This window comes from Kwoniella newhampshirensis, assembly GCF_039105145.1.
Source record: "Kwoniella newhampshirensis strain CBS 13917 chromosome 10 map unlocalized Ctg15, whole genome shotgun sequence".
In the NCBI taxonomy this organism is placed as follows: domain Eukaryota; kingdom Fungi; phylum Basidiomycota; class Tremellomycetes; order Tremellales; family Cryptococcaceae; genus Kwoniella; species Kwoniella newhampshirensis.
Window position 1 is genome coordinate 444,678 of NW_027118345.1, and position 22,946 is coordinate 467,623.

The following is a 22,946-nucleotide window of genomic DNA, read 5'->3' on the forward strand; positions in this document are numbered from 1 at the left end:
GGAAGATAGACCGGATTCATCCAGTAGACGACATGGTAAGTTACCTGTAGGACGTTGCGACCTAACCGAATGAGTGATAAGATCACGTGAAGCTCTCAACAGTTGACACATAAACCACGTCACTTCCTCCGACGTTTACTCAAAAGGAGCTCGCAGAATATCAGAATTCGATCAGTCAGTCAAATCGTCTGTTGTTCAAGCTTTCAACATCCATCAACGTAGTTTGTTCAGCTCTCGTCGCGGCAGGGCTTATCGGGAAGGATAGCGGCCAAGCTCTCCCCGCTGTAAACAAGATACAGACTATATGCGGTAGCACGACCACAATCAGGAGAAACTCGCCACCATGAGTACGATGTCCAATTCAGACCAACAGGTCTGGAAGAAGGTCCTGGCGGCGAAGAACAAGGTGGATCTTCTCGCTATGATGCTGGATCTTCAGCTAATATGTATCGTCAATTCGGCAGAATATGACTCAACAGCAAATAGAGGCTAGCTTCCCGAGCATGGGCAAAAAACAGATCACCTCATCCATTGCTTCTCTGATCAGACTGGTAAGTTTGCTAGTCTTGCTTTGTCTCGCTGCTGGGATCAGCTAGCTGACGGAATCTCTTCAATGGTCAGCGATTGTTGAGTACGACCAAGGCAGGAGGCGATGACAGGACCGTCGTCTTCCATGCTAGTACCCCAGAGGAAGCGAAGCAGTAAGTCAAGTCAAGATCACTCTGATTTCCTTTGCTGGACGCTGATAACCTGGTTCAGAAAACAAACACTCACGCAAGAACAAAAAGTCGTGCTCCACCTCATTGGACAGTATGGAAACAGGGGACTCGCACTCAAAATGATAGGTCGTCATATTGGGAACGATGTCATCCCCGCAGCTATTGTCCGGAAGACATTGAAAGGGTTGGAAAGCTCTGGACTCATCAAGCAATTCAAACCTGTCAACGTGAGCCCAATGTCACTGCCCGCGTCTACTTTGACTTTTGCTCATTTCTTGCTGAATCAGGCTCCCACTACGGTATACTATTGTCTCGGCCACCTGAAGCCCCCAGAGGAGATTTCCGGTGGTGTTTGGTTTGATGACAATAAGGAATACGACCAGACTCTTGTGGAGACGGTCTGCCAGGTGCTCCTCAGTAAAGTTCAAAGCCTTGTACGTGAAGCGACTACTTTGCTACATTCTCGCTAACGTCGTGCACGTCCATTAGACCTATGTAGATGAAAAGAAACGATCGGAAAAGGACAAGGTGCTCATATCAAATGCTCTCAACATCTCATCTAGATCCCATTCACAACTTACGCCGCATGCTCTACGAACTTATGTCAACAATCTCAATGTGACTACCGCGAAGCTGTCAGTGAAGAATGTCATGGAATGTATGCGAGCGCTTGAGCTGGACGGATTGGTCGAAGTGGTCAAACCAATTGGAGGAGTTTATGTTCCGGACGATGCGGATGAGCGTGATGGATCAGACGATGATGATGTTGGCCCGTCATCCTCGAAAAGACGGAAAATCAGCATACCTGGAGTCGACAGTGATGAAGATTTGGACGACGAGGAGAGAGAAAGACGGCGAGATCTAGCAATGCGGAAAGCGAAGGAGAAGGCGAAGGAGAAGAAGAGGAGAGAAAAGCTCAAGGTGAAGGAAAAGGAGAAGAAAGAGAAGAAGAAGAGAAAGGAGGAAAAGCAGCGGAAGGAGAAGGAGAAAAAGAGAAGGAAGAAGGAAAAGGATAAGAAGAAAAAGAAGAAGGTGAGCGATTATGCGTTTTGCGTTGTCTTCGACGCTGATTCTTTCTCTTTCACCCCTCAGCGAAAGGGCGACGATTCCGATGCGGAAAATTCGGATGATGATATGCTCGTCTCTGTTCTTGACGAAGACAAGAAAAAGAAGAAGAAAAAGCGACGTCATTCCATCTCCTCTTCCTCATCCTCATTCTCATCCGACTCGTCTTCAGACTCCGACTCAGACTCGGATTCCTCCTCTGATTCTGAATCTGAATCCGATACCGACTCCGTCTCATCCGTCTCATCTTCCCAACTCGACACCAGTCTCGTCCCATTGAAACCCTCACGGGCCAATTTGGCCCCCAACGTGACTGGAATCTTTGCAGGCGGTATATCTGGAGGACTTACCGATTTGACTGACACAGCGGTGATATATCGCGCGACCAATCGATTAGGTGTACCGCTCGGCCAGACTCAAGCACCATGCGGGAAATGTCCCGTCTTCTCATTCTGCGAAGAAGGAGGACCAGTGGAGCCCGAAGGATGTAACTATTACGATGATTGGTTGGCTGATACACATGGTGGCTGGGATGAGAAAGCTCTCAAGATCATGAAGCCTGAACTGGATGGAGAAGAGGGCGCAGAACCCGCCAATGGGAATGGAGTCGGGGAGACCATGATAGGAGATGGTGATGAGGATGATCGAGATCAGATGGAAGTTGATCATCACGAGGAGTATGATTAGACCGTGAGCTCTGCAGAAGGATGGCAGGGCTAGAAAGAACCACGAGGTGACTTTATGACATTACGAAATACTGTTTAGTAGACAAATGATATGCATTGTCTTATATTTACTGCGTGTACCGCTCTCCAAAACGAATCGGAGTTGAGACTTGTTTCAACGGGGTTTTTGGATGAGACCCCGCTTACTTGGCCAGAGGCTTGTTGTCGAGCCAGCGAGAGAACATAGTCAAAGCAGCTACAGGGTCGTCGTGAGGGACCTGTAAGAGGAAGACGAAAAACAGTCAGCCAAACTCGGCTTTCTAACAATCCCGCAGCTCCTTCCGCCTCGTCCATCTCTCACCGAGATATGCCCGTGGCGTACCTCGCAATGGAGGAATGACTTACCATGTGACCCGCATTCTTGAAACTTGTGAAAGCCAGATTACCAGCGCCCTTGCCAACCTTCTTGGTACTGCCGACGACCTCTCCTTTGACATCATAGAAATCTTTCTTCTCAGCTCGGTTATACTCTGCTGCGTAGCTTGACGAGGAGGCCAACTGGTCCAACACCCTGGAAACTCCGATCGTGTTGACCATCATATCCGCTTCGCCAGCATATAACAGGACTCGAATGTCGGATGCAATAAGAGGTAGGAGAAGAGAGGCAGCATCGTGCATTCCGTCGCCTTGAAGCAAGCTGACGAAGAAATGCGGTGTCAGTTCTATCCCTTCTCAGACCGGCAGCGACCGGAAGCTAGCTATGATGAAAAGATTTCTAGTTGTACTCACAAGTTCTGATTGATCTGCATGTTGCAAGATTGGTAAGTTACTCCTTCCGGTGCTCCGAGCTCCTTCTTGATTTCAGGTTTGTTGAGGTAAGTCTCCATCCAGCCCATCTCCTTGTAGCACAATGGCCCATCCTTATCGGCATCCTTGTTGCATTTTCTTCGAACGTCGTACATGTTCAGCCCCTATGTGTGGTGAGAGTATCACTTATCATCATTGTGATCTCCATACAACGAACTCTCTTACTTACGAGATCTTGTAGGGCACTGAGAGATGTCCAGCATGTCAAAGCAGCTGGGACGCAAGTGAACCTCGAATTTGTCTTCTGACAGGTCCGCACGAAGCTTTTGCACCGGGCACCTTTGGTTTGGAGGGAAGTACACTCGGCTCCATACGGATCATCAATGAATGGTCCATATGTGGAATTGCATGCCCAGCTAGAAAATTCACATGAGTAAAAGCTCATTTACAGGGAAAATTCGCTCCACCAAGTATACCGAGCCGTTGACAAGAGCAAGGGAGAGGAAAGATTGTTGTCGAGGAGAGTGAAGAACGGTAAGAGGAGAGACAGCAACAATACACTTCGACTCACTCATGAACACTCTCAAACTGTACGCCGGCTTCCGAGAGACCGTTCCCGATCAATACCGACTGGAAGTTGAGCTTCGGAATGTCTGGGACAGGTGCAAGATCGAGAGCAAGATTGTTATTGTAGATCACCTGTAAGAAATATTAAAGTCAACAAAATGCCACTTCACCACCCACTAGGGTGTCGCGTATTGCGCGAGCTTTTGTCACTCACGCTGGCGATATTGGGAATGTAAGTGCCCGCATATGACTCTCCAGCAATGTGGAACGGCTGTTCAGCGTAGGTGCGGAACTATCACCAGGAGTGAAATCGTGTCAGTCAGATGGACGTAGATGGACCAAAGGGCAAGCGACATACCTTCGAGATGAAAAGAGTCAAAAAGGCATAGACATCTTCAGCCGCGGCGGGTGAGTTGTTCACTTCCCCTTCATCGGAGTAGGAGAATCCGACACCGATGGGCTCTGAAAAAAAGAAAAAGGATTAACAAGATGCTCGGGTACACGGATAAATCGATTGAGCTCACGGTCGAGGTACAGGATGTTGGCGACCGTGTTCCACGAGTGTTCATTATATGTGATGTTCTCTCCCTTATCTGCGATAGCGCACCCCCCGAGCTCGAAGAGCAGACCAGTCACCGACGAACATCCCGGACCTCTATGCATGGTCGTTAGCATCGGTCTAGTGTATGAGGTATGACGTATATTTGGGCGGTACCTACCCGTTCAACCAAAGTACCAAAGGGTCTTGAGTGGCATTTCGACGCGATTCCTGGAACCAGAAGAAGAGGTGTCGAGTTTCCGAAATATCGAGATAGCCTGAGAGCTGGTTAACATCAGGGTCACAGATATTGGGCGAGACAACACGAAGTCTGTGTTGAGGGAAAGCAGGATGAGTCAATGAGAGGTCTACAGAGTAAGAGAGAGAAGTCAGCTGTTAGGTTCAAGTGCATTGGGTGCTGGCGCATGACGAGTGCGTGGTACCGTAAGACAAAGGGGGAAAGGGTCATCACAGGTGGAGAGAGACACATACATTCGATCCCATGCATTTCCACATTGGCGACCTTCAACCCTTCATCTCCAAAGCCTTCTACAGCATCTTTGATCTGATCCCACTGAGTCTTGGTCTCATGGGCAGCACCGCCGACCCCAGTCTTGGCCGCCGAGATCGCTTGCGCGGCGATCTCAGATGGAGAGTTGGCGAGTTTGAGATAGTTAGGAACGGCAAGGGCGAGTGTTGGACTCGCAAGTACTGCGAGAGTGGAGAGACGCATCTTCCTACGGTTTAGACGGGGTGGATAGATGGGATCCGAGAAGACGATGTTGATGAGGACGACGATAGTCACATTAGATAGTCTGAGATGCGCATCCTGTGGCCACGGTGAAACCCCCGGTACCGGATTGTGATACACCCCATGCGGGCGATGACCCGTTCCGGAGCAGCCGGATAAGGAATAAAGTCACGTGAGATACATTCGGGCATTGTTATGTGGGAATAGTCAATAAAGATAGTTTCCAACTCCGCCTCCACATCTGTCTTGGTTGGCCGTGACCGATAGTCGTCTTTGATGTCTGAACACGGTTCGTGATTCTTCTGATCTTTACTCCTGTAACCTACAGTACTCCCTCCTTTGGTCGCACCTTGTGTAGCGTCCAGCTCTCATCGAAGAATGGCAGATTTCATGCCTTCACACATGGAGGAAGAAGGCGGTAGGTTCCCGAAGCGTTTCCTGTCTTCACACTCATTGCCAAGCTAAGCTGACATACCTTTATCCCTCTCTGCGTAGATGTATGTCGAGTCTGCCGAGTGGAGGGTGACGAAGAGAACCCTCTGATATACCCTTGTAAATGTTCTGGATCAGTGCGATTTGTTCATCCTGATTGGTGAGCTGCCCAGTTTCTATGACCGATAGGAATTAATTGCTGATTTATTACCACATTACAGTTTGAAGCAATGGTTAGCGCAAAGCCAAAAGAAGTACTGTGAGATCTGCGGACACAAATATACATTTACAAAAGGTGAAGACGAATCTCACGGTATTCATGCTTGAATGACGAGCTGACGCTCCTCTCCTTTAGTTTACCCCGATCAACTACCGACCTCTATCCCTTTCACCGTCTATTTTCGCCAATCATTACTATGGCTCTACCGACAACTTCTTTGGGTGGCAAGATGTTGGCTTGTCGTGATCGCCTGGTTGGTGATCTTGCCCGGTCTGAATATGCTCAGTCTGAGGGGATTGTTGTGGCTTACAGATCACTTGTGAGTGACCGTGCGATCACTACGAAAGACGTTCGCACTGAATGACTCGATATAGGGGGCTTGTGGACACAGGAGAAGAGGCGAATGTCGAGATCGGGCTCAACGGGACAATCGCCAACGGCACCTTTTCTGTCCTCAGCAATGTCACGGCAAGCCTGACTGAAACGAATGAGACTGATCCAACCGTTACTGGCGATCTGGTGAAAAAACCGATCAGTACCGTTTCCAGAATGCTCATCGCCTCTGTGAAACGATGGTTAGATGGTGAAGACGACACGTAAGTCGGTATACGGCTCTCGAGGAGTTGTAATGCTTATGCAAGATGACCAGGATTGTCGGATTTGTCCTTCGTGGCCAAATTCTTTCCCTTTCCCTCGCCGCCATGCTCATCGGCCTCATCCTCCTCCGAGAATGGATCGCCCAGCACAATTGGCAAGAACACGATCGACCTCCCATCCGAGAAGAAGGCGAGATAAACCCCGACGAGTGGGTCATCATGCATGGTATCGCCCGAAGGACTGTAGATGTGATGGCTCAGATCATGGGAAAAGCTCGAGAGGCGGTTCGGGTCGATCGACTTGATGCTGAGAGGAATGGCGGAACCCTACATCAAGCCGAAGATTCAACAACGGAGGCTTTGAGGCGGATCAACCGGGATGTGAGGGCTTTTGAGCAAGGAACTGCAAGTCAAGGCGATCATCCAGAGCATTCCCCGGAGGCAATGCGGAAATTCCTCCAACTTATAGAGCCGGAATTAGAGGTGTCCAATCAGGACCAGGAGATGGAGTTCACGCCCCAGCGCGAAAATGCGATCACACCACCCGTAGGCAACAATCTGGACGATTCCTTGGCGGAGTACCGGAAATACCACGAGATCATGTCCCGTGTGGATCAGCATTCGGTCGAATCTGATTTTACTGATCATCCCAAACCTTTAACGCTCAGCGAGATATTGCAGGAGCAGAGGAGATCTGCACAACAATATAGCATAGAGGAGGAAAACGAGGAAAACGAGGAAAACGAGGAAAACGAAGCGGGTCCAAGTCGCCCGTCATGGAGTCAGGCAGGGTCTCCTACGAGGTCGATTGACGGAGAGCTTCAAGACGGGAGGACTGTATTGAATCAGAGGGAGAGGGATGATGTGGCTTACACTGCACCCGAATTGCTGAGGGAAAACGGAAAAGGCAAAGCCGGGGCGTCAAACAGTGGCATTGGCACCGGCGCGGAGTTACCTGTCTTGCTAGATACAGGCGAGAGCACTCCACCCTCACATTCGCCTCCCGGCAACGCAGATAGACCACGCGATACCTCTTGGAATCAACTGATAAACGGTACTCCTAACACCGGTCATCACGGTCCGGAGGATATGGAACATCCGCCAGCATTTCCGGAAGTGCGGGACCCAAGCAGACCACCCACACCGCCTCCGCCGACTAACAACCATCCATTGTTCGATCCGGCTGCGGACGATGACGGCGACGACGATGAGGATGGTGGAGGAGAATGGGAAGATGAGGTAGAAATGGAAGATGAGCCCGCTGAAGATATCAGGGACGCGGAGGGAAGAATCGTGGAAGTGGAAGTCATTGAAGAGATGGAAGAAGAGCCTTGGGACAGGGAGGATTGGAACGGGGTTCTGGAAGGTCAGTCGGTTCAAGGTGACAGTCATGTCAGAGCGCAAGCTGATGTGTCTTTTAGTCATTGGACTTATTGGTCCCCTGCACGGGCTGTTTCAGAACGTGAGTCACCATGTCACGTCTGAGAGTCAACGTTGATCTCCCTCTACAGGTCCTCTTCGGTGTTATCGTTATGGGTGCGGCCATATCGGTCCTCGTTGGACTTCCCATGATTATCGGGAAAATATTCCTGTCAATAGATTTTATTCTCAGCACGCTCTCGATCGGCCACCGAACCCTTCAACTTGTTCGAAAGCTCACAGATCCCGTTGTCGATGTTGTTTGGGAAATCGTCAAAGAGGTATTGATCTTGCCCTTTATCGCTTCCTTCAAAGCGGCAGAGAAGATCATCGCTCGCAAAATCGGTCTGGGACTCCGACCCCTCCCTCCCTTAAGTTTCAATGTGATCAAGAAGCTCACTGGGCTGCTGACTGTGTCGGCATCTTCTTCTGCTACACCTGGTCTTACAACAAGTCAAATGCTGCTCAACAAATCCGCCGACTTACTCGCCTTGGTAGGGCAAATGACCTGTGACACTTACGAAGCCTACTTGGTGACCAAACACCAGATCGCTACTTCAACTCAACCGCAAGATAGAGTGTGGTGTATGCTCTCGGGCTACGGGGTAGCGGGCGGAGTTATCGCACTCATTGCCTTAGTAGGTGAAGCTGGGCTTGGGACTATTCCAGGGGATTTGACGAGGAGTTTGAAGCAGCATGGCATGTTCTTGAAGGTATGTGAATTTCGTCATTTTTCGTGCAGTGGCCCAGGCTGACAGGCTGCACGATAGCTCGCATTCTTTATGCTACTCGAACTCGCTGCGTTCCCCTTGGGAATAGGCATGATAATTGACGGTTGCACTGTACCTCTTTTTCCAGGAGCCACATTAGGGGGACGTTTGGAAAGGTTGAAGACCAGTCCGTTCGGGACCCTGTTCGCCGACTGGCTGATGGGGACACTGTGAGTTTCGGCCAGACTTGCGTTCAATGAAATGCTGACAGCTGCACCTCAGATTCATGTACCAATTTGCGACGCTCCTGTCACACATTCGCACACTTTGTCGTCCCGGCACCTTGTTTTTCATTCGTGACCCTGCCGATCCGAGCTACTCTCCTGTTAAAGATATCATCGAAAAGAGTTCCTTCAGTCAACTCAAGAAGGTGAGCCTAGGCCGCTCTGGGTCGAAGGGTCCAACGCTGACATTGCATTCAGCTTGCCACATCCGCCGTAATGTATGGCTTCATAGTCTTCTGGTTATTCGGAGCGGCATGCTGGGCCGTTGCATATCAGCCGTATGCCGATATCCTTCCCCTGAAGCTTGACCCCACATAGTGAGCCACAAGGACGTGTTCAGAGGTACTGGGACTGACCAGGATTTCGTTGTGCAGCGGGCCACTCACATCTGTCCCATTTGACTTGCTCTTTCTTCACCTAGTCCTTCCGCCCACTCTCGAACTCATACGGCCCAGACACCGGGCCAAGAAAGCTTTGTCTATTTGGTGGAAATACGTAACCTCGCTCTACCGTCTGAATGGTCTTATGTCAGTCCGTCGGAGAGCCTGCAAAGCGGACCGAGTTCCGTCTCGGTTCGAAGGGGTTTGGGCGATAGTCGACCCCATCTGTCGGTTCGTGTTCGGCCCCTACAACCCTAAATCGATCACCGCGCGGGTTCCTGCTTCCGACCAAGTCGCCCTTCTACCTCCAGCTCAACGTCGGGCAGAAGGAGGCGTCTTTATCCCTCTCGATGACAAAGGAAGTCCCACGAATGATAGGGATAAATTGAAGCTTCTTCGGCAAGATCGACTCGCCAGGGAAGCAGGAAGGGACCCACAGACTGATTATGAGGTGATTTGGCTTCCCACATTCTGGAGAACAAGAATACATATCTTCATCGGGACTGCATTGGCGGCGAGCTCTACGGTCATTGCGGTGGGAGGGTTCGCCCCTTTGTTGATTGGTAGGATGGCGCTAGGATGGAAGCTTGGGGTAGTCCATGATGGATATAATTGGGTGGGTAGTTTTCCTGCTTGGTCAAAGGATCTTTTTCTCCTTCATCACCAAGCGGGATCATTCAAGCGGCAGGCACTGACTCAGCTGCCCAACTATAGCTTGCAGGCGCATACATCATGTACTTCTCATTGTCCCTCGGCATCTCAGCACGCAGACGGATACTAGCTATGAACAGAGCAGCACGACTGCGCCGCTCGGATGCTTCGACAAGAATCAAGCGAGGTTTGATGCGGTGGATGGCAGGGGCTTATGGGATTGCGATGTTCTACTGCATACTGCCTGCCCTAGTGGGACTCGCCCTCGAAACCTATCTGGTCATGTTGAAGACTGTCACGGGTAGTGGAAGCGGTGCAACCGTGGGAGGAAGGATTGTGATACATTTCTGGGATGCTTGGTGAGCCGTCCTTGACGACTGATGATTGGATCTTTTCTGACATTGCAATGTCCAGGGCTATCGGGACAGTAGTCTGTTCGCTATTCGTGGGCCTGCTAGGCTTCATCCGTCCTAGAGACAGACTCTCATGGTTTGATCTCGTCCGAGAGGTGAGTAGCATGGTTGGAGGGTTGTGCCAATACTCTTGTTGTTGATGTTCGTACTCCTATAGCGACTTCGAAATCCTGCGGCCAAGCATCTCGCAACGACCAATATCGTCGTCCTCCCCACCCTCAGGGTGTTGTTTATGCCGATATGTCTGCCTATGCTACACGGGGTTGTACTGAGTCTGTTACGGGCTGTGGTTCTTGGCAGTGAGGTCGATGAAGAGTTCAACGCCGGTCTATGTGAGTGCACTGGTCCAAGTAACCAAGTCGAATGCTGACAACTCATTTTGTTGTCACAGTCCACTGGCTCATCCCACTCTGTTTGGGAGGCTTGAGCATCAACTATGGGCGGGGGATCATGAAGAAAGAGCTGGTACGGGTGAGGCAAAAGATGATCGATGCCGAATATGTGGTGGAGGAGAGGGTGGAGAACTATATACCGGGTGCCGAGACGGACCTCGGTAGGAAGGCGGTGCCGAGTAGCGCAGTGGAGCTCAATGCAGGCGCGGAACGAATTCTGGGGGATGGCAGAGGAGCTGATGCCGATGAGGAAGATGCATGGGAGGATATGTAGACGGACGGTAGGATATACCTTGCATTAAGTTCAGTGTTCTCGAGTACTCGAGTACTGTACAGCATATATACCCATGTCAAGTGAATGCGCAGTCTCCTTCTATTTGGATCGAGGATTGCATCAACGCATACGATTTAGTCGTCGGATAAGAGCGGTTGTACTACTATGCTGGGTGCCTGGAATCCGAATCTCGCTTTCCCTTTGTTTCTTGTCGGCGGCAATAGTGGTAGTAGTAGTAGTAGCAGTGATAGTAATAGTAATAGCAATACTACTAGTAATAGTAGTAGAAGTAGTAGCAGCGGTAACAGTACTAGTACTAGTCCCAACCATCTCAGGGTCCCTCTCTCCTGGATTCGAAAATACTTTGACTGTGCTTCGAAATCAATAAAATAGAAATCACCACTCACCGAACAAAGGGGGGGAAGCTGTTTTCGAATTTTGGGACTACCATCGGCTGGGGAATCGATAACGTCAACGCGACTTCTCCCGACGACGAAAGAGAGATCATAGTGAAAGACAAGAGACAGGAATAATTTCATTTCCCCCCCCTCCCATCCTTTTCTTCTTCTCCTTCATCAACCTTGAGAACAGTCCACCAACGAGCGCAAAAGCATAGGATGGGAATGATGATGATGAGATCAAGGTGAGTAGTGTTGATGCCGCGACAGACGCACGGAATATGGTCGGGTTTCACGCTCCGAGTAGCGGTGGTGGTCATACCTCCACATCGCACCGTACAACCCAACTTTTTTTTTTCCCTTTACCCATTCCCGCCCCATTCAATCCGATTCATTCATACCTGCTCCAAAGTCAGGAGAGATATCTCACTACTACATATACATACACAGATACATCCATACGGGCTGGTTGACTGACTGACTGATGCGATGATTCGCAACAGCTCCTCATCCACCGCGTACGCCATCGCTGCGCGAAGCTCGTCTTCGAAATCTATTTTTGGTCGTGTGCACAAGAGAGGATTAGCGAGTCAGAAGATCACGACGGAAGACAAGAACCTGGTTCCTATACGGTGAGTTGGGATTCATACCTCAGCGGTACACATCTGCAATCGGTGTCAAGCGAGCAGCACCCGTCCGTCTCGGGCTATTGGCCCGAAGAACGGTTCCATGATGCTGTTGTGTCGTCACACGACCTTGGGGAGAGATCTGGAGGTTGCAGAGCTGATGAAGAATACTTGAACTGCAGGACAAATCTTCGAGGTATGCGGACATCGCTATTCATAGGATATGGATGGACGAGTACTCATCCTCTTCTTTATACATACAGGCTCCGCTTTGCTGAATACTCCTCGAGTAAGCTAATACTTCTTTGCCATGGATCCGTCACTGGAAACTGACCTTCGCTTAATTGCAGCTCAACAAAGTGAGTTTTCGTCCACCATTCACGACCATTGTACAGAGCGACGATAGGGAAGACGTGGTCCAGACGGCCAAGGGCAACTACTGACGATCTGTTCTCTGTCCTTAGGGTGCAGGTTTCACTCGAGAAGAAAGACAGATCTTCGGTCTTGAGGGATTCTTGCCATATGATGTTCATTCCTTGGAGAAGCAGGCTTTGAGAGCGTACAATCAGCTACTCAAGGTGAGTTCCGGCTGTCCTCATGCCGGTATCACTTCATCCATATAGCTCCGGTCCTCCTGCTCCCTCGGAACCTACTTTGAGCCGACGTCTCGGCCTGGCGGGATGGTCTTGATATATTTTGTCGTACCGAGTAGCCCTTCGCTGACCTCTCTTTCCATAGCAACCGTCCGTCATCCTCAAACATGCTTTCCTCGCTTCGCTCAGAGACCAGAACCAGGTTTTGTTCTACAAGGTTATGCAAGATCATCTGAAGGAGCTTCTCGGTGTGCTTTACACTCCTGGTGAGCTATACTCGTCTCAGCAACCCGTAGAACTCAGCTGACGTTCGGCAGGTGCTGCTGAGGCTGTTGCGGGCTACTCTTCTCTTTTCCGAAGACCTGTCGGATGTTACATTGTAGATGCCCTTTCATTTCTTCTTCCAGTTGAGAGGGCTAATAATCGTCTCAGTCCTTCCCCAATCAAGACGCGATGCGTGCTCAGCTTCAAGCCCATCTTTCCGACGTCAACCGAACGGCCGATGTCGCTTTCGACTCCAACAAACCGGATGCTGCTATCGACCTGGTTGTTGTCACTGATGCGGAGGCAATTCTTGGTATTGGAGGTGAGTCTTTCCCCCGTCAACCGAGTTCTCCTGTCAAGCATTGTATCCTAACCTGACTTTCATTCTCGCAGACCAAGGTGTTGGTGGTATCACCATCTCCACCTCCAAAGCCGCCCTTTACACCCTTGGAGCTGGTATCAACCCCAACCGAATACTCCCCGTTGTTCTTGATTGCGGTACGGATAACCACGCTCTGTTCTCCGACCCGCTTTACATGGGATGGAAGCGAACTCGAATTAGGGGAAAGAATTACGACGATTTCGTGGACAAGTTTATTACCAACTGTAGGGAGTTGTTCCCCAACGCTATCATCCACTTCGAGGATTTCGGAATGGCGAATGCGTACAGGTTGATGGAGAAGTACAAGGACATTCCTATGTTTAACGATGACATCCAGGGTACTGGTGCTGTCGCTTTAGCTGCCTTGTTGGCGTGAGTTTTACTAGCGGTCTGACCCGCGCGATATTCAAATCAGGAGATTGCATGCTGATAAGCTGCTTCATATAGCGCCATCAAAGTCTCAGGAGCTAGTCTTGCCGACCAAAGAATCGTCATTTACGGTGCCGGTTCCGCCGGTATGGGGATTGCCGATCAGATCAAAGACGGTCTCATGATCCTCGAGGGACTCGACAAGGACGAGGCGGCTCGACGATTCTGGTGTGTCGACAGGAACGGACTGTTGGTGGAGAGCATGGGCAATGCTTTGAGACATGCTCAATTACCGTACGCCAGACCGGACGAGGAGATTGATCACTGGCAGAGGGACGACCCCGACAAGCGAGGAGTTTGGTTGTTGGATGGTGAGTGCGGTCTCACATTGTGACTGTGGTGCGGGGTGCATACTGGCAATACCTCGGCACGATAGTGTCCCGGATGTCATCGGGTTGCGGCAAAAGTATCAGAGAAGACAATCGTAGCTGACTCTTCGGGCTTTCGTAGTGATCAAGAACGTTAAGCCTACTGTTCTGATCGGAACTTCAACCCATACCCGAGCATTCAACGAGGAGCTTATCCGGGAGATGGTAAGTGTCGCAAAAGCGAATCGACCGTCTCTTCGCAGCAGAAAAGCTGATCAACTACTATTCATCATAGGGCAAGCACGTTGAGCGACCTGTTATCGTGAGCCATCATTTTGCTCACCGCACTATCATTCAATACTGAGCTACGTTTAGTTCCCTATGTCCAACCCCACCGCCCTCTGTGAGGTCGATCCAGGTAAGCCGTGCTATACTCACACGAGGAAACAGCTTGCTGATAGAAGCTCTGCCACAGAGGACGCCCTCAAATGGACCGAAGAGCGAGCACTTGTTGCCACTGGTTCACCATTCCAACCGGTTCAGCTGTCCAGCGGCAAGCACTGTAAGTGTTTGCTCATCAGGACTGAGCGGTGCATCGACCCGTCGTCCACGGCAGTTGCTTCATTGTCCCATCCATCGTGCCAGTGCTTACCTCTATAATCCTTCTCTTCCGCAGACACTGTTGCTCAAACCAACAACGCTTTGATATACCCTGCTCTCGGCCTCGGAGCAATCCTTTCTCGATCTCGAACGATCTCCAACTCGATGTTGATGGCCGGTGTTCACGCTCTTGCATCGCTCTCACCAGCACTTGAGAACCCCGAAGCTTCCTTGCTTCCTGATCTGGCAGATGTGAGAGACGTCAGTGTCAGCGTCGCTGCAGCTGTTGTTCGACAAGCTGTGGCCGATGGAAACGCGGGAGATGAGAACACTGTCAAGATCGTGCAAGGCAAGGGGGATGTCAGTCTCGAGGAGTATATCAAGGTGAGTGGTATCAATATCAAGATTGCGCTCTTGCCGTTTGCGCGATTGGGAATGGGCGCTGACACTTTTGATAATGCAGGTACGAATGTGGGATGCGGTTTACAGACCTCTTGAACTAGTGGACTGAGAGCGAGGGGTGAATTTACGGAATAGTGTTAGCAGTCAGCGGATCGTATACCATTAGAGAGGGATTCCCAAAGGATATTAGTCGTACTGTACCGGGGCTAGCTGTCTCAGATATCGCAGTCAGCGATATATCGTTTCACTTTCACATTCAGCCACAAAGCCAGAAGTCAAATGCAGGAAGCGGAAAAGCACGGGAAGAATGCATATCTTGTCATCGTATCTTTGGCATTGTAACTGAGTCCAGTCATCAATGGTCTGTATGTTTTGTGATTTGGAAGCGAGCAACGAGCTGTGACATCTGAAGGGGTCTAGACTAGGCGGGGACGGGGGTCGAATTGAACACCATAGTCGTAGCTTAGACGATTATCGCATGCGTTGTGCAAAGGCAGTCAGTAGTCGTACAGTACATTGATATGAGTATGTAGATTCGAGTGCAGGGTATATATGTATATATATATATGTATACAACGAGACGATTCCCGAGCCTTACTACTGTAAACTAAGACAACACTGTTACCCTCCCCGTCCATCTCACCATACCTGACTTACACCGTATGGACTCCATCAACTCAATCATCTCATTCATATCGTCCCAAAGTCCCTCTCTCGTCTCTCTTCCTCCTCCGACCTTCCCATCCTGCCCATATGCGTCGCCGAGCCCAGATCAAAATGTAAAGGCTTCGTACCTGGATTCAGAGTATTTAACAACGAAGCGAGCTCGTCGTCCAACATTTTTCGAGCGAGGGTATCGCCCTCTCTGATCAATATCGAGAAATGTTTCTGCAGATCGAATCATCTTCCATCAGTCTCTGTCACCCCTTGATGATGAAGATCAATCGGTCATGACCCACTTTCAGTTTCGTATCCATCTTCACGAACAATTCCACCACTTGAGGTGTCAATTTCTGGCCATCTCCGATAAGTGTTCGGTCATTCGGTAGATCTCCAGCAATGAGAGCTTGTAATGCGTCGTATCCCGCGCCAAACGCAGTCCCACTCCCAATCGTACCCAGGTTATCAATCACCGAGTTGTACGTCGGACTGGTCACTCCGTTTCCAGATCCGTATCCGGGCTGGGGTTGATTAGGGAACGTAGCGGTGGATAGCACGGATGACGCTCCTGGAGATTTGGGATTGTTGAATGGCGCCTCGAGTGGTGCGGAGTGGATGATTGTTGATGGATGAAGAAGGGAGCCGGTATGAACCGATGGGAGAGTCGAGGTAGCTGGAAGAGGGAGGAACATCCCCAGCAGCTTTTTGTATATGTCGCGGATGATGGAACACGTCGAGGAGTGGACTTGGAAAAAGTCAGGTATGAATGGCTGGATACAAGACAAGTCGTTAGAACAATCAGAGACGCAACTACATGTTGGAGGATCCGACGAAGTGTCATTGCTCACCATATTCACGTTGAGAAGATACGATTCTGATCCGTCAAATCCCATCGCTGCGAATTCTGATACCATCGATCCGGTACCGGTCACCTTTCTTGCGGACTTCTGACCTCTGAACAGGTTTTTCTATAGTGATGTCAGTGTGATGTCGAACAGTTGACGGGAGAGAGAGTCCAGCAATTCCGTCTCTCTGATCGACCCACAGCCCCACACATCGCCGGCACTTGATATAGATGTGACACCGGGCCACCCGTCCGGTAAAACTCAGGCAGACCATCTCGACCTGTTTCTACCAGCGGCAGCGCCACATTCGTCCCTATCACTGCCGATGCCCTTCCGCTTCTGCCAGGGAAGGAAGCGTGATCAAGACCGGCACTCACAACACCTTTCGAGCCTCCACTCCCTTCCGCCCAGCTCTCCCACTCGTCCAACAGCTTAATCGAAGCTTTGAGATAATCTCCCGCCGAGGGGATATCGAACATGGCGCTGAGCGATACACCAAGGACGTAGAAATTACGTGCTCGCGTCTCGAGGTGTTTGGGACCCAAGGCTTGTTCGATGGACGAAGGAGGGATACGGACCGAGTTGAGCCAGTGTGTGTCGCTATGTCCGGGAAGGCAAGCGGGAGTGAGAATGTCATCGGTGTGGAGCGGGATGCAACATAATTGATATGGATACACAACAGTCACCAAGACATCAGCTTCTCATCGTTGCTTCATCTCACCTACTTACTGAGCCATGGAGAAAACACTTACCCCTGATACCACTCCATCATGTAACTCCAACCCAACATCCGTTCTCTCACAACCCTAAACAGATCTTCCGGTCTCCTGATCATCCCCGCTCCCCCTGCGGCTGAACCACTGCCCATCTTATCTCCCTCTTTCGTAGCCGACGCCGATTTATCTCTCAAGACGTGATTCGCACTTGTACTCCTACTACTTCCACCATGTCCGCTCCCCGTTCCTGTGCCATAGACATTTGAGATTGTCCTCGAAGTGGATGTGAATGACATATGATCGTATTCCGAATTCGACGCGGGTGAATAGACCTCGTTGCTCCCATCTCCACCACCACTGATACCCAGGGGAAAATGAGCTGTGCTAGCTGTTTGAGGAGTCGAATAGGTGGATGAAGGTGCTGAAGAGGATGAATTGTGTGGATGTGAATGCGGATATGATGATGGGAGGGAGAGCGGGAGCGGGAGAGCCGATTGTCGATGGGAGTGGGAGGATGATGAGGCCGACGAAGAGGATGGTTGTTTTCCAAGTGCTTGGAGGAGGGACTACAGAACAGGACAGGCAGGACAAGGACAGGATGATCAGCGTCGACCCTACCCTCCCGACATTGGGTCAGAAGTTGGGATGGAAGACCGATGATGCTCTACACCTCGACCGGATCTCTGGTGTCGCCGTCGCACAAGAAGGTAATGGAAGGATGGAACGAGATCCAGTACCCACATTTGACTGCTACACACAGACCCAACGCGTCAGCTTCATCTTCCAAACTTGATTCATGCGGACAGTTGCGCCCCTTGGCAACTCACTTTGCGTCGCATACTGCTTTTCCCCGACATACCAGGTAGAGAACCGAAATCCATCTTGGATCGCGTTGTGGATCCCTATTCCCTATTCTAGGATCAGGGACTCGGGTGGAAGCTCTTCTACCGATGATGGTCAAGTCGAATGGTGTAGAAGCGTGAGTTGGTGATGAGGATGACAGAAAAGCTAGATTCGGATGAACAACAATGGGATCAACAAATTCGTCTGTCTGGTCACAGTGCAGCGCGCTAGTGATCGAGATTGCTGACACGTGAAGTGATAACACATCGCAATAACAATCAATACAGGTCGTCTCGCACTCATTTGACGCAGAAAAAGACATGACTCGCATGGAGACAAAGGCTCGCAATCAGGTATATCATGCATATGGTATGGATGCAATGTCAAGATCACCCTCTCCCTTTCCATGCCGCCTTTCAAACTCCTTCTACAGCTGCTCCGCCTGAGTTTCACTACGTCACAGTCACGTTGAGTCGGATACCCATACATGCCATTTCGGCGCAAAGCTATTGGATCACAAGGGTCAGCTTGCATTCTGATTACCAGTGAAATCCAGCCAAGAATCCACTCACATATCGGAAAACGTCTATCGAAACAAACGCAAAGCCGGCAGCAGTGAGCAATATCCTACAGAACACGAGACAGTCGCTGAACTCACAAGGAACAGCCACGACGTCCATACTGCCCTTCTTCTCGCCACCTTTCATGACCACCCCAACGCCCTTGTCCTTCTTTCCACCAGCACCACCCACAACGCTAGGAGTCTGCGCGGGGTTATGCGCATCACAGATCCTACAATACTCTTTCATCCCTTCCCCGCTCACTTCTTCGAATCCAAGAGATACTAATGATCCACAAGATCGACAGACCCATGCCGTTGAGTAATCCGAACAGTTCATCAGTCGATCTTGAAGGAGGAATGACGTTCCATGGGCTATCAGAGCATCACGTTCCATCTCTCCGAATCGAATACCACCAGCACGTTTACGTCCCTGTGAGGATGAACACAGTTTCAGCGATGTTCCCGCAAGTGATTCAAACCCGGACTCACCTTGACAGGCTGCCTGGTCAACGGATCGACCGGACCAGTAGTTCTCACTTGGAACTTGTCGTTGACCATATGTCTCAGTCGTTGGTAATAGACCAGACCAAGGTAGATATCCGCATGGAACTCTTCGCCAGTGATACCAGAGTACATGGGCTCGTTACCGTAGTAATTGTAGCCAGCAGCACGAAGCTAAACACGATAGTCGCACGCTCAGCCACTGTGTCTGCTCGTTGCTAGTGGACTCGGACTCACCTGTTCTCCAAAGTAGTCGACTGGTCGGTCGGCGTCAGAGAACCTGCAAAGAGATAGTATATCAGCCAAACCTCAGGCCCTTCACAGGCCTAGCACCCACTTGAAAGGAGTTGCATCCTGCGCGATCCCATGCAACGCTCCCGCTTTACCCGCCAGACTCTCCACGAACATTCCGATGGTCATTCGACTTGGGAAAGCGTGAGGGTTGATGATGACGTCTGGTTGCATTCCACTCTCGCTGAAAGGCATATCGATCGCTGGGAATTTTTGCGAACAGACACCTTTCTGTCCATGTCTCGAAGAAAACTTATCTCCGATGACGGGCGATCGCGGGATTCGAAGCTTGATGTGAATCTTCTGAAGTTCCGTGTCACCTGCATCTGATCCTAGTAATCGAACTTCGTCGATAAAGGCAACTTCGTCACCCTTGTATTTGTGGAACTTGGTGCGTCCAGTCGTGTCTTCCGTGTAAGCACAGATCGGGTCACCAGACTTGATCCTGGTTCCGACAATCGGCAAACCATCTCTGGAGACAAAGTTTCTCGCGTCGCTGTCGTCCCGGACGTCACGTCCCATGCCGAAGTGTAGGGTAGGTTTGGTGGTCCTACCAGCTCCTGGCGCGTCTTTGAGGTCGAAGATGTCTGATTTATAAACCGTACCGTAACCGAAACCTCGTTCGTGAGCGGATTTGTTCAATATCATCGCGTCTTCCATATCGTAACCGGTGTATGATATGACAGCGACGATGGCGTTCATTCCGTTAGGGAAGTTATCGAAACCATAATGATTGTGAAGGTCTGGTCGTACAACGGGTGTTTGACCGGATTGCAACCGATACTACAAACCAGATCCGACTTCAGCGCTCGAATCTCACGCACCACAGAGCTCACATACCATCTTGTTGTCCGTTCGCTTGTTAAGAGCTGTTGAGGGTGTACCCATCGATTGCTTACCCATTTGACACTGGCCAGCTGTCAGTTTCTCCATTGTGGTCGTTCAATCGTACATAGTCGACTCACCTGGTACATATTTCTCGGACTTTGGTTAAAATCGGAGAATGGTGTCAAGTTTGCGATAACTGAGAGCATACTTGTGGGGTCAAGCTCAACGTGGGTCGACACACCCTTCTCAATCTCCTGTTTGGTAATCGCTACATCCATGTAGACTTGTTCGAAAGTACCGAGATGATCTATTTTGCCATTCTCAAGGTACGTGACCGGTCTCATCATTCGACTTCGATCCGAGAACAGATACAGACCGGGGTATTGGCCACCTTTGGTCACAGGGACATAACCAATCTCAACGTCGAGAGGGACTTTGGCATTTCCCTCAGTTTTCAGTCGACGTAGGAGGTTGGCAAGTTGTTTTGACTTTTGAGGGGAAGCATAGCCGATGACTCGTCCATCAAGCATGACGCAAACCATTCGTCGACCATCGATTGAGGAGGCGAAGATTTGTGTCATACCGTGTGCAGAAAGAAGCGCCGGAATGTGGGATGTATCGAGAACGGAGGTGACAATTTTGCAGGTATGGCTGAGATGGTTGAGAAGACCACAAGGAGAACCGTCGGGGGTGTGCACAGGGCAGAGGAAACCTGAAACCGAAGAGAATTGGCTCAGCTTGGGTAATTCCCTTCGCCATGTACAGATCGACTCACCCCATGACTCTGGCAAAAGCTTTCGGACCGTCGTCGTCTTTAGTTCCGCGAAGAACGCTCCTCGATGGATACACCTGAAATGACTGAGATATCTGTAGAAATTCAACTTCTCCGCCACGATTGTGTAGCCTGATGTTTGTTGCAGATCGAGGCCGGTCGGTGAGACCAGATTGCCAGTTGCGATAAAGTAAGACAACTTCGATCCAATATCCCAATTGGTCTTCGTCAACACGCTCGAGAAGTATTTTGCTGTAAAAAGTCGACTTCGATTAGCTTGATTTATTCCACCGTAGCAAAGAGGTACACTCACGATCAGAGAAACTCTTTGCCCGGTTTGTTTTCAAATCTTGGAGGATCTGCGCCTTGACAGCACCGAGACAATCGTCGAATCGCTCTTTGATGATCATACCATAAAGGAAACCGGGAAGAAGGACTTCATGGTGTTGAGGGGAATCGGGATTGTCTGCGCAGGTAGCACCGGAGACCAGAGAGTAGAGTTTTCGGAGCATGAAGCTGTTGAGGACGGAGCATGTTTAGCAAATTGTGAGAATAAAGGGGACTCAAGAGAGAGACTCACATGAGCATCCTGAACTTGTCCCTCGGGTTTGGCAAGTGCACCAACACAACCTTGTGTAACAGGAAATGTCCGACCATCCTGTTGTCCCAGTCCTCCGGGCAGTTCAGAACCACTCTGAACTTGTCTCCTAGATAATCCAGACACTGTTCTCCGGTATGCAGACCCCAAGTCTTCTGGCCTCTCAGCAAAAGCTCAACACGATCCGTCAAAAAGGTGTTGTCGTATTCTCCCTGGATCAACCCCTCGAAAACTTCTTTGTCGCTGGCGTTGACCAAAGCTTTAAGGATAAGCATGAGCGGAATCATATACTCGACTTTACGCCAAGCGAAACGTAAGGTTGCGCCGCCATTGGACAAATAGTGGATGGTATTGGTGCAAGCCGATTGATCAGGTCTAACACAACGGATCTGACAGCCGTAAGGCGTATATGAGACACCTCGTTTGGCAAATGAAGGTCGGTAGATGTTGAGAGGGTTGTGTCGTCGGGGAAGAATGAGATATCGAATGATCTTTTCGTTTCCGTTCACGATGAAGTAGCCGCCGAAAGAAGTGGATTCTTCGCCGTGCTTGATCAGTTCAGTGGCAGGGAGACCTTGCAAATTACATCGCATGGACTGGTAAGGGTTCCATCAGCATCCAGCCATGGCGAGAGAGACGAGGGGACAGCAAGACTTACTCGGACCATGACAGGTAATAAACCACATTCCTTGATCTCCTCGTAGTTGGTAGACTCTCCACTTGGATCCGTCACAGTCCACTGCATACCTACCGTCAATCTTGAGCGATAGGTAGTGAGTCGCTCTCGCGCCTAGCACCAAATCTTGACGGTCAACACTGTGACAAGCGATATAGAGAGTGCGATGCTTTGCTCACCTCGCTAGGAAAGATCTTGCGCTCTCGCGCCAGCTTGTCTTTCTCGGGTACCAGGGGTTTTCCAAGGGCTACTTTGGTGATGCGGTCTGATGATGTGAAGGTCAGCTCGACTTTCTGGACTGCAGATACCGTTTGTCCTTCCCCACTAGCTTTTGCTTCCAACTCCCGGATCCACCCATACAATACGAGACGCGGGCGAACGATCATCCTGACCTCTCGCCCCAAACGTCCAAGCGTACATGCCGACATTGAGGGAATTTCACTCACAGCTGATCTTGGTCCCCAATCCATCTCCTTTCCCATCAAAAACCACTTTCTCACCGATATCCTCCACTCCCAACTGCAACAACCCTTTCCCGCCTTCGACGCCATCATCCTCTATCAACGCATTAAAGCTCTCCAAATGGGGCTTCACCAACTCATCGAGGGCCGGGACGTCGGAGAGATTCGCTGGGGGATGTCGGAATTGACGTTCTCGAGTGAGGGTCCGGAAGGTCGATTTGTCTTTGCCCACTACTAAGCCTGAAGAGGTTGACGAGGAAGCTTGGGCGGGGGAGAGAGGGTCGAATGCCGCTACCATCTTGAGAGCG

The 22,946-nt window shown here is 50.3% G+C and overlaps 6 protein-coding genes across 6 annotated transcripts; 3 read left to right on the top strand and 3 right to left on the bottom strand.

The window, feature by feature from the left end:
- Nucleotides 1-343: 343 nt before the first annotated feature.
- Nucleotides 344-2,471, top strand: IAR55_007116 (uncharacterized protein; the record flags this gene model as incomplete). The annotated part of the gene is made up of 7 exons (XM_066950192.1): nucleotides 344-406; nucleotides 465-551; nucleotides 622-701; nucleotides 760-946; nucleotides 1,007-1,153; nucleotides 1,209-1,751; nucleotides 1,812-2,471. 7 exons carry the CDS (start codon nucleotides 344-346, stop codon nucleotides 2,469-2,471), a joined length of 1,767 nt encoding a protein of 588 aa, XP_066799407.1.
- Nucleotides 2,472-2,652: 181 nt separating this feature from the next.
- Nucleotides 2,653-5,094, bottom strand: IAR55_007117 (uncharacterized protein; the record flags this gene model as incomplete). Its single annotated transcript, XM_066950193.1, has 10 exons — nucleotides 2,653-2,727; nucleotides 2,855-3,146; nucleotides 3,239-3,420; nucleotides 3,486-3,672; nucleotides 3,828-3,955; nucleotides 4,038-4,115; nucleotides 4,182-4,285; nucleotides 4,348-4,478; nucleotides 4,543-4,729; nucleotides 4,854-5,094. 10 exons carry the CDS (start codon nucleotides 5,092-5,094, stop codon nucleotides 2,653-2,655), a joined length of 1,605 nt encoding a protein of 534 aa, XP_066799408.1.
- Nucleotides 5,095-5,490: 396 nt separating this feature from the next.
- On the top strand, nucleotides 5,491-10,883 carry IAR55_007118 (uncharacterized protein; the record flags this gene model as incomplete). The annotated part of the gene is made up of 16 exons (XM_066950194.1): nucleotides 5,491-5,530; nucleotides 5,608-5,704; nucleotides 5,766-5,839; nucleotides 5,900-6,083; nucleotides 6,139-6,360; nucleotides 6,414-7,726; nucleotides 7,782-7,822; nucleotides 7,872-8,492; nucleotides 8,550-8,719; nucleotides 8,772-8,919; nucleotides 8,972-9,090; nucleotides 9,148-9,769; nucleotides 9,868-10,163; nucleotides 10,219-10,312; nucleotides 10,375-10,549; nucleotides 10,609-10,883. The coding sequence occupies 16 exons, from the start codon at nucleotides 5,491-5,493 to the stop codon at nucleotides 10,881-10,883; spliced, it is 4,491 nt and encodes a 1,496-aa protein (XP_066799409.1).
- Nucleotides 10,884-11,506: 623 nt separating this feature from the next.
- On the top strand, nucleotides 11,507-14,994 carry IAR55_007119 (uncharacterized protein; the record flags this gene model as incomplete). Its single annotated transcript, XM_066950195.1, has 16 exons — nucleotides 11,507-11,526; nucleotides 11,785-11,913; nucleotides 12,090-12,103; nucleotides 12,171-12,196; nucleotides 12,372-12,485; nucleotides 12,646-12,766; nucleotides 12,818-12,879; nucleotides 12,933-13,086; nucleotides 13,158-13,518; nucleotides 13,594-13,886; nucleotides 14,026-14,108; nucleotides 14,179-14,205; nucleotides 14,259-14,301; nucleotides 14,359-14,445; nucleotides 14,560-14,867; nucleotides 14,947-14,994. The coding sequence occupies 16 exons, from the start codon at nucleotides 11,507-11,509 to the stop codon at nucleotides 14,992-14,994; spliced, it is 1,890 nt and encodes a 629-aa protein (XP_066799410.1).
- Nucleotides 14,995-15,575: 581 nt separating this feature from the next.
- On the bottom strand, nucleotides 15,576-17,987 carry IAR55_007120 (uncharacterized protein; the record flags this gene model as incomplete). Its single annotated transcript, XM_066950196.1, has 6 exons — nucleotides 15,576-15,773; nucleotides 15,845-16,315; nucleotides 16,394-16,513; nucleotides 16,768-16,990; nucleotides 17,143-17,672; nucleotides 17,934-17,987. The coding sequence occupies 6 exons, from the start codon at nucleotides 17,985-17,987 to the stop codon at nucleotides 15,576-15,578; spliced, it is 1,596 nt and encodes a 531-aa protein (XP_066799411.1).
- Nucleotides 17,988-18,401: 414 nt separating this feature from the next.
- IAR55_007121 (uncharacterized protein) lies at nucleotides 18,402-22,936 on the bottom strand (the record flags this gene model as incomplete). The annotated part of the gene is made up of 13 exons (XM_066950197.1): nucleotides 18,402-18,455; nucleotides 18,522-18,941; nucleotides 19,001-19,186; nucleotides 19,250-19,292; nucleotides 19,350-20,086; nucleotides 20,144-20,212; nucleotides 20,269-20,843; nucleotides 20,907-21,155; nucleotides 21,217-21,419; nucleotides 21,484-22,097; nucleotides 22,160-22,291; nucleotides 22,357-22,442; nucleotides 22,624-22,936. 13 exons carry the CDS (start codon nucleotides 22,934-22,936, stop codon nucleotides 18,402-18,404), a joined length of 3,681 nt encoding a protein of 1,226 aa, XP_066799412.1.
- Nucleotides 22,937-22,946: the final 10 nt, after the last annotated feature.